General features: G+C 35.1%; 2 protein-coding genes across 2 annotated transcripts; one reads left to right on the forward strand and one right to left on the reverse strand.

Moving 5' to 3' along the window:
• LOC110465021 (complement C1q tumor necrosis factor-related protein 5-like) lies at positions 1–3,211 on the reverse strand. The gene is made up of 2 exons (XM_021520582.1): positions 2,923–3,211; positions 1–1,210 (listed from the first exon to the last, which is right to left on the reverse strand). The coding sequence occupies exons 1-2, from the start codon at positions 3,020–3,022 to the stop codon at positions 789–791; spliced, it is 522 nt and encodes a 173-aa protein (XP_021376257.1). The 5' UTR covers positions 3,023–3,211; the 3' UTR covers positions 1–788.
• A 530-nt stretch (positions 3,212–3,741) lies between these two features.
• Positions 3,742–6,437, forward strand: LOC110465046 (hibernation-associated plasma protein HP-27-like). Its single transcript, XM_021520620.1, has 2 exons — positions 3,742–3,870; positions 5,260–6,437. Exons 1-2 carry the CDS (start codon positions 3,801–3,803, stop codon positions 5,655–5,657), a joined length of 468 nt encoding a protein of 155 aa, XP_021376295.1. The 5' UTR covers positions 3,742–3,800; the 3' UTR covers positions 5,658–6,437.
• Positions 6,438–10,696: the final 4,259 nt, after the last annotated feature.

The raw sequence follows: 10,696 nt of genomic DNA on the forward strand, positions 1-10,696 counted from the left end.
TCATTGCGACATCATATGTTTGTCAACACCGTACAAGTTGAGAGATAAATTACTAAAAGCTAAAGAGATAAACCAATAAATGGTAGTCGAAAAAAGATGTGTTTTACTGCCTAAATTACCTTTAATCGTAGCCCCCTTCTTACAATGATAGTGTAAGGGGTTTAATAATGATGACATGGCAAACAGAAGTGTACAAACACGCTATCAATAAAACTTTATTTTCAAAATATTTTAGAAAAAATAAGACTCCAAACAGTTGCGAAATAGTCAAAATAAAGCAATATATATTGCCCCCGTCCGGAAAAGTTAACTGTTGCATCTAAAGTTTGAAGTCCAATTAACGATATGCAGTCACAGCTGACCTTGTGTCCCGTTGGTTAGTAGTATCTGTTAAGGAGAACCCCATTGAAGGTGGAGTCACGTTTGACCTTGTGTCCCGTTGAAGGTGGAGTCACGGTGGACGGTGTGTCCCGTTGGTTAGTAATATCTGTTAAGGAGAACCCCAGGGAAGGTGGAGTCACGGCGGACGGTGTGTCCCGTTGTTATTAGTATCTGTCTGTTAAGGAGAACACCAGTGAGGGCAGAGTCACGGCGGACGGTGTGTCCCGTTGGTTATTAGTATCTGTCTGTTAAGGAGAACCCCAGTGAAGGTGGAGTCACGGTAGACGGTGTGTCCCGTTTGTTAGTAGTATCTGTTAAGTAGAACCCCAGTGAAGGTGGAGTCACGGTGGACGGCGTGTTCCGTTGGTTAGTAGTATCTGTTAAGGAGAACCCCAGTGAAGATGGAGTCACGGTGGACGGTGTGTCCCATTGGTTAGTAGTATCTGTTTAAAGAGAACACCAGTGAAGGTGGAGTCACGGTGGACCATCTGCCCACTGACGTCTTCCACCCAGGCGTGGTCGCCCTCCTCCAGCCTGATGACGACGGACGCAGAACAGGCCGAGTCTCCCAGCCACGCGCTACAGTACACATTCACGGTGTGCCGACCGTTTATAACGATATCTGTATCCAATTTCTTACCAGCGTAGACGTTGAAGAGGCTGGCGCTGAACAAGTACAGCCCGCTGAATGGCGCCAGGAACTTGCCAGTAGCGTTTTCGTAGTAGCCGCCCTGGTTTGTTATGGCGTTTGTGAACTGGATGGGGTGCGCCACCCCTGGATCGAGGTGGGCGTTGCCTGCCTTAATGGTGAAAGCAATACCATCGGACACTGCAATACACAAAAGGACGATTGCTTATTAAATAACAGTCTGTCAAATGTTATCCTTGTTGGAAATGTGGCGTTAACGAACCTTTACAGAGCATCCCAATAGCTCACTGCTTGGCCTCTTTCAGAAGCTTCAATATTTTCGCTCTGTGGGAACACTTTTGTGATTGTTTTAGCAGGTAAAACTATTCTTAAATTTAATTGCTAATGATTTGCACATGCAATATCTTCCCCCAGCGTTGCCGACAAGCGATTCATATGACTGAATTCGATTGAAAAGATCGATTACCGATCAACAGAAATCATTTAATTAATGATGTTTACGTAATCTTATAATCAAGAGTTTAGATGTGCTCTACAATGAAGCATGATGTACCTGTTTGAATTGTTGATTAATATTATATGATATATTTACAAAGTTCGATAACTATGTGTGCATATCGGTACATATATCTAACCCAACTGCTTGCAATTGGATTGACTTTGATAGCTTACGAAAATGTACTAATCTTGCTCATCGAACTTAATAGTTAGCTATAGTACATAATTTATTATTGACTGTAACGAAACATTGAGACATGTCGTATGTTACAGCAACAATTGACAGTACACAACTTAGTTACCTACTTAAATCATTCCAACATCGGTAAAACTAATGAAAGAACAGCTATTAAAAAGCTGAAATCAAAGTCCGGAATCTTAACAAACACGTTGTTTCCCAAATAACTTGCTACCGATCTGTTCATTTCAATCCATTTCCACACATTTGGAAATACAATTCATAAAAAATTACGTGTTGTTTTATCAAACATATGAAAAAAAAGGATAACACATTTGATATCACAGTGTTTCTCCTGGATTACGTGTTTTTTGCAGCAATGGTTATTAATATACAGACGGAGTAATGTCCCTATATGTGCATGCTATTGTCCGTTTGCTCATTCTAGGGACACGTATCGAACTCAAATCACTGGGTAAAGGTGTAGCATCCAGCAACAGAATTGTGACTGGTTTTTATATGCATTTCTAACTTTTTTGTTTTCAATGAATTGTTGGTATATTTCTGTCGATAGACTTGAGCACATTATTTATATTGCATTGCTATATAAGGACAAGAGATTGAATCAACTTCACCACGGCAGTTGTAATATTTACAATGTAGAGTGATTGCTGATATTGCCAACATTAACCTTACTGAAAATGTTCATAACATTTTTTTCTTCTTATGTCCAATTGATAAAATGTATTTATAAAATGACAGGGGCGAATGTTCTGGTCTAAAGTAAATATTTTTGTAGGTAACCGGTATCTGTTTTCTTGGTTATCGTTGTAGAAATAGAATGCTAATTTTACAGGGAACATTTTATGTTGGATAACTTATGTTTCTTTTATCAACAAAACATAACATTTAATGTTTTATAATGAACCGAGACGTCAGTTCAACAAAATACGTTTTTTATGAATTCTATGAAAAATCAAGCATGTACTACTATTTGTTGGGAATGCACGATGTTAATCGTCCGTCATTGTCGGGTAATAATGACGTCTATGTCGTCTGTTTTTGTGACGTCATTAACTAAAACATATTGTTGACATTGTTCTAACTTCAAATGTAGACAGGGTCAAGAAAGACAGGAAACGGAATTTGCAGATAACATCAATAATATATATGTTAAGCATGACAAATGACACCACGTGACAAAAGTACGACTTACCTGCATATCTTACAGCTGGTAGTGCTGAGGCGTGGATGTGGACAACAGAGCTAAGTAGGAGGAAACTGACAGCAATTGCTACGTCTGTGGTATGCATCATTCCGGGGATTGGTGTGAAGACGGTTGAACGCCTTACACAATACAACTGTATTATCTTATACCTTTAGCGAACACCAAACCCTACAGCAGCTATGATACTATACCCCGGATGTATGAATCAGAGGTAGTTTGCCAGACATCAATCTGTACTGTTTAAATAGAAATGTCAAAATCGGGCCAATTCTCCAATAACAACCCATGTATACCGCAACATATTGATCCAATGAGGACAGACGCAGATAACGTAACATCCTTAATCCTGCAATATATTGTACCTCATTATTTATGTATCTGTTGATACTTGATGTTTTAATTTTAGTTCTATATAAAGATTTTGAGGTCAATGTCACATCTATAGGGGTATCATCGGCACGATTTATTAAAGATAATCTGTTATTTCTCCCAGCAACATGTTGATTTATTTGTCAATAACCACACGTTGAATAAAAGGATGTCCTTGTGTATATCATAGCATTGTCTAGCGGATTAACCGAATTCAATTTGGCCGAATTCTGGAAGTAGCTGTCCAAAGTCTTGTTAGTGTACCGATACGTAACTTTTGATTTAATTCTCTTTCCCAAGAGTTAGTGACTGGTGAGGCATGATAACCAGGCTCCGTCAGATTACGACCAATCTTTATCTTTTAGACCTGTCTCTTTTGTTGATTTATGTGCTCTAGTCCCGTGTTTGTAATATTACATCTGCAGATAGAGGTATGATATGTAGGTCTGTGTGACCGTTCATGAAACATTATTTGTTAGAACAGCGGAGCTGGAAGTATGTCTCTGGTAAAAATCCTCGCTGTATTATTGGTCACCTATGCCAACGGACAGACGGTTGCACAGTCTGGTAAGTATGCACATAAGCTTAAACTGTTATAGAATATAATAGAATATTGTATGTATACAAACATTTTCCATGTTTTTTGTTACATATTTTGGTCAACTGTATATTACTTGGTAGCGGCATATACTATGATTGTATAATTTGATTTTAACAATGCCTCTAGCATTGACTTTCAAGGTGATATTGAATAACATAAATGACATCACCAAAAGTGATATGTCAATGTATTGCACAGTTTTTGTTGTTTCTAGGCAATATAATTAATGCGCAATGTTAAGTTTTATGCAAAATTAAAGCGTTTTATCAGAAATACTATCAGAAATACATAAATTTCCATTAACTATGCATTTAAAAGTCTTATCTGCCTTTTAAATGTTTTAAGAAGGAATAACCTATATTAATTTTGGGGTTATACGGTATTTACCGAAAAACCTTGTGCGCTTTAATGCATCAGTCCCGTCGCGAATTTATGAAAAACGAAATCAGTTTATTAAGGATTATTTTGAATATATTTTTCATGTTTCATGTTATATAACACAAAAAAAATATATTCAAATTAATCCTTATAATTTAATCTACTATACACAATCCCTGTGGAGATCCACTTTTATTGATGGACTCTTTTCTCTTAGAAATTATTGCGCTGCAGTATCAGCCAATCAAAAGCGACGTTACAAACGGCGACTTTTTTTTACGTTATTGGCTGATAACATACGTTTTTAAGCCAATGAAAATGCTTGTTTTAAGCAAGATTAAATTATTTCGGTATATACCAACAAAACAAACAATGACACCATCGTATACCGAAATGTTTTTGATTCTGAGTTCGAATTGATTAAAGTTATTCAGCAATTAACTTACAGAGCTGGCTATATTTTGTGTAAATTTAAAATGTTTTATCAGAAAAGAATCAATATTCATTCACTATGCACTAAAAAGTATTGGTTGTCTTTTTGAGTTCATTTGTAAAAATAGCCAAGCTTAGTTTTAGCCTTATAAGATATTCACTGAATGAAAAACGTTTGCACTTTTGTGCATTAACCTCTTCGGGAGTTTATGCAAGTGCACATTCTTTTCGATGTATACCGTATAATTCTAGTTATTTTCAAGGAAATTCTTCTTTCATATAAATTAATTGGAAATCAGGACACTATATGGTGAATAACTTATTTAGTAATCCACAATAATACATTCAACATCGGGGTGAGATTGCTATATGTTTTTGTATTGAGTATGAACATTGTGATCAGATAAACATGTACGTGTTGGTACATCTGCCTTGTTTATTTACGGTTACTTAAAACCTCGCGTGGTTGTTCTTACGTCGACATCACTTTTATATATTGTACTGTTGTAGGTTATAATACAATGATATATAAATTTCTTTTGCAGTTGGCAATGATATTGCCTTCACTGTAAAAGCAACCAACAATGGAAATATTGATCTCAGTCCCGGAGTAGGAGGGGTCGTCAAATTCCAGACGGAGATCACAAACTATGGCAACGCATTTGACTTAGCAAACGGAGTGTTTACTGCGCCCGTGGATGGCATGTACCTGTTTAGTGCCAGTATGTATAATGTCTTCGCGGGCCAAAAACTCGACACAGATATCGTGAAGAATGGCATACCGGAAGTCAATATGTATTGTAGCGCCTCTATACAGTACAGCGCATGCTCGGCCACCGTCGTCCTGCGGTTGGCCACCAGCGACAGGATTTGGATCAGCGACAAAAGTGGAAAGTTGGTGGACCATGACTCCAGCTTCATGGGAGTTTTACTTAATAGCTAGATTGCATTTCAATCTGGATGTATCTGGATTTTTTTCAACAAACTTTTTAATGTCATTTAAAAACAAATGCTAATCTTTTTTTTGCGTTCGGTAATTCTACTTGAACGTGATAATCAGAACCTGATCGAGTGTTCAGACTTTAAATTATTTAAACAGTACGGATTTTTCGAATGCTTTACAAGGCTCAAAATAAACATCTTAAAAAGACAATCCTTTTCGTGTGTTATGCATACATTCATATTTAAAGTCTGTTGCCTACAGTTTTGTGTATGTTTTCGGTTTACAATTTTTGGAATTTTTGCACACTTGATACAGGGTCTGTGGCACAGCATCTCTCTATCTGTCCACCGTCAACATTTTAATCCAGACTACTTTTCCCAAGAGCCATATGATGTAAGAGCGGCATAATTTCACAATTTTGTGTTCCCTTTCAAGAAGTTTTTCTAACAAGTATGCATCCGGAAGTCTCACCGAATGTCTTAATTATCTTCCGTGCTGAGATTAGAAGTCGTTAAAATTTAACCGATGGTCAGTTGATAATACAATATCGTTTAGGGTCTTTTATATTATGTAACTGTACGGTCAGTTCCCCAAGAAATAAATAATCTTTTAATGGTCAATTACATGTATAGCCATTGAAAATGACCCTCGCTGTACATCATCTTGATAGTCTTTTCAACATATGTAACATATTTATGTTTAAGATATTTATCTGACTGAGATGCTACATGTACCAAATGTTTTGAAAAGTCTGCGGTCAGCTCTTTAAATAAAAACAAAGTCGTGAAAATCTTGCTGATGATGAGATGATAATAAAATATCCATTACTTTTCCTCCTTCATCCTTCTCCTTCATCATTTTACTCAGTCAGCAAATGTAAGGAGGGAAGACCATGGTCAAGGAGCCCTTGTATCCCTCCTTCAATGTGTAATCTATAAGATTTATTTAAAGCATACCACATTCATGTCATCAACATATCAATCTCCTTGCCCCTTGTTTACTAGACTGGCCACCGTCTCTAGAATATTGAAATATTAAGAAAAAAAGTTTAACTTAAACACATTGTATCACTTGGATGTCTGATCCTAAGTTCTAAACTAGGGGAAGATAAGCTAGTAGTAAATTGCAGCTGAGAAATTCTTCATAAAGCCTTTGGGGCTGGTAGCCAGTCTACTTGTCTACATATCATGTGAATTACGTTAAACATCAAACGGAAATAGTTTCCACATTTTCGCATCAGTATTATCTTATTCACCATATAACTGTAAAATGTACAGTATATATATATTAGCTGCATATACACTTGCACATTCTCCACTAAATTGTTCCGTCGTTATCAACTTGGTTAAAAATGTCACTTCCAAGCATAAAACATAAAAAGTATCATCTTCACACCAACATTTTCATCCATAATAACTCATCATTATTACTCTCGTTACGGGAATCAGATAACATTGCATCAACAAACATAAACAATCAATTATCTATACGAGGGAACTCATTATCGAATACACGTCACATACGAAATATTTCTAGAAGAGAATATGTTGACACTGTTCAAATATTTCTAATACACATGTTGGGTACGACAATGACAACAACAAATAAATGTTTGACGTAAAGACCCTGTCAACTCTGCCATTCAAATAACATCTGATTCGATGGCATTGACGTATATCATACGACGTTCAACCTTGAATAAGTGATTGCGAAGCACTGACAATTCAGTCCTGCAAACTGTATTGACGGTAAGAAATGAAACAATGAAATTGAAATTACGCCCCTTAAATTAACATTCTGTCTGATTGCATGCATTATGTTAAATGTAGCTAATATTTTCGGGACCTATGGAAAACTCTGATGTGTCGGATAAATCGGATCCAAAAAAATTAAATAGTACATGTATTATCAATCGGTGGTACATATATAAACACTGGTTTGGTCTGAAATGTTGCATTCGCCCACCAAACCCACCAGAAATAACAAGATCAGCAGAAACTGACAAGCAAATAAAAGAACATACACTAGCATACCAGAGAAAACGACATTTCCTAACAGAAATGATCAATTCAGTAATTTTTATCAACACTAGTTGGGCTTTCGATGCTTACTGAATTTGATGAAACAGAACGTAGTAGTTCTACTTTCTACTTAAGTCACTACCGACCATCACTTTAGAAATTGGTACGATCCGTTTTGTATATCAATAAACTAGTTGGTAGGATCCCCTGTGTAACGTACACATATTGTGTACGTTACGACAGACAACGCTGTTCACGAGGCTACCTTTATTAAGATGCCAGCTGTATAAGGAGCCTTTTTTGCGGAATTTCTTTTGGCGACTTTTGAGCACAGAATTGACTGTATTTTTAATGTAATTTACACAAATGACTGGCACACTGATAATCATGGTGTCTATTAATATTGATATATAGACACAATACCAAAGGATATTTATATAATCACCAGTCTCAGTTAAAATTTTTCAACATGAACAACACTAACAGTCAAAACAATTGAATATAACAATATGAACAACGCCATTTTTCGAAACCATGAACATTATAATGAGAACAAGATCACCAGTCAAAACAATTGGAAATTTTGATATGAACAATACCGCAAGTCTAAACCACTGAACACAGCGATATGAATAACAACACCTGTCTAAACCACTGAACACAGTGATATGAACAACACTATTATAGTCATTTCCATTGGACACATTAACATGAACCAAAACACCAGTTACAACTACTAAGCACAGTAATAATAACCACAACACCAGTCAAAACTACTAAGCACTGTAATAATTACCACAACACCAGTAAAAACTACTAAGCACAGTAATAATAACCACAACACCAGTAAAAACTACTAAGCACAGTAATAATCACCACAACACTAGTTAAAACTATTAAGCACTGTAATAATAATCACAACACCAGTTAAAACTATTAAGCACAGTAATAATAACCACAACACCAGTCAAAACTACTAAGCACAGTAATACTAACCACAACACCAGTTTAAACTATTAAGCACAGTAATAATAACCACAACACCAGTTAAAACTATTAAGCACAGTTATAATTACCACAACACCAGTTAAAACTATTAAGCACAGTAATAATTACCACAACACCAGTTAAAACTATTAAGCACTGTAATAATAACCACAACACCAGTTAAAACTACTAAGCACCGTAATAATAACCACAACACCAGTCAAAACTACTAAGCACAGTAATAATAACCACAACACCAGTTAAAACTACTAAGCACTGTAATAACTACCACAACACCAGTTAAAACTACTAAGCACTGTAATAATTACCACAACACCAGTTAAAACTTTTAAGCACTGTAATAATAACCACAACACCAGTCAAAACTACTAAGCACTGTAATAATTACCACAACACCAGTTAAAACTACTAAGCACAGTAATAATAACCACAACACCAGTAAAAACTACTAAGCACAGTAATAATCACCACAACACTAGTTAAAACTATTAAGCACTGTAATAATAACCACAACACCAGTTAAAACTATTAAGCACAGTAATAATAACCACAACACCAGTAAAAACTACTAAGCACAGTAATAATCACCACAACACTAGTTAAAACTATTAAGCACTGTAATAATAACCACAACACCAGTTAAAACTACTAAGCACAGTAATAATAACCACAGCACCAGTTAAAACTATCAAGCACAGTAATAATAACCACAACACCAGTTAAAACTATTAAGCAAAGGAATATGAACAAGATTACAGTCAAAACCGTTGAACATAGTGATATGAACAACACGTTTAGCTAACCTTAATCAATAAAATGGTATATACAACTCAGTCTTAGATCAATGCACATGGTTTTGATGAGGTGGGATCGAGTAGACTAAGATAAGACAGATACGCAATTTATATAATTTCAAAATAATTTTAATGACAAAGACAAATGTTGTCAAAACTAAGGATTCAACAACAGACGTAGAGTCTATAGCTATGCGATAGCTTCCCCTTGGTGACAATCATACATTGCATATATACATCACAGAAACATTGTCAGAAATGAAATATCCAATGAATACATGTATCAACATATGGTCAGGGAAATGGTTGAGGAAGGGGGTAACTGAAATAATCGTATGAGTGCTCTAACCGAATGTGCTAGAACTATTGTTAAGGGAGAAAATGGCAAGCCAACGTAACATTTGTTTGAGGAGTATTGTCGATCATGCATTTAATAAAAATATATGTATTCATGTATATCATAGCGTATGAAATATTCTTCATACAATGCATGTATATAAGCTTTTAGTTATTTTATAATGCATGCAAATCTTATGTATTATACCTTTTATGAGATATCTATTAAATAATATATTTGAGATATCACATCTTATATATAACTCTTGTAAAAGTGTAAAATATCTTTTTGAAGTTGTGAGGTATCATATATAAATGCTTTGGTAAAATATCGTAATGATAAACCTTATCGATAAAAAAATATCCAAAAATGTAGAAAACACCAGTGTCGTTATATTCCAGGCTGAGACAACTTACACAATTTTTGCGGACCTTTGTATTTTAAGGTTCAAGTTAACCAATGTAATTTTGTATTTGGAAGGTATTGGTAGACAAATTTACAGGTTTAACAGTGTAACTGAGCACGATCAAGAATCCATCGGGAGCAATCACATTAACATATTTATTCAATTATCAGTCTCGCGAAAATCTCATCCTTTTTAAGACATATGTTCATATGTTATTTATATTATTATAAGATATTTTATATAACAGAAATAAATAAAAAAATCTTATAAAGAAAATTGTTCGAGCTGTATTATATCTTTCACAAGCTATCTAAGGCAACACATTTTGAGTATTATATCAAATATCACTCGAAGTTTGTGTAGAACATCTGATAAACAAATACGGTACTTCATAAACAACATATGATGTTTTGTATGATGTAAACGATATCTGATATGATATCAAAAACATATTTGATATTTTGAATACAGGA

The sequence above is a fragment of the Mizuhopecten yessoensis genome, unplaced genomic scaffold (assembly GCF_002113885.1).
Source record: "Mizuhopecten yessoensis strain PY_sf001 unplaced genomic scaffold, ASM211388v2 scaffold11047, whole genome shotgun sequence".
Classification (NCBI taxonomy): Eukaryota; Metazoa; Mollusca; class Bivalvia; order Pectinida; family Pectinidae; genus Mizuhopecten; species Mizuhopecten yessoensis.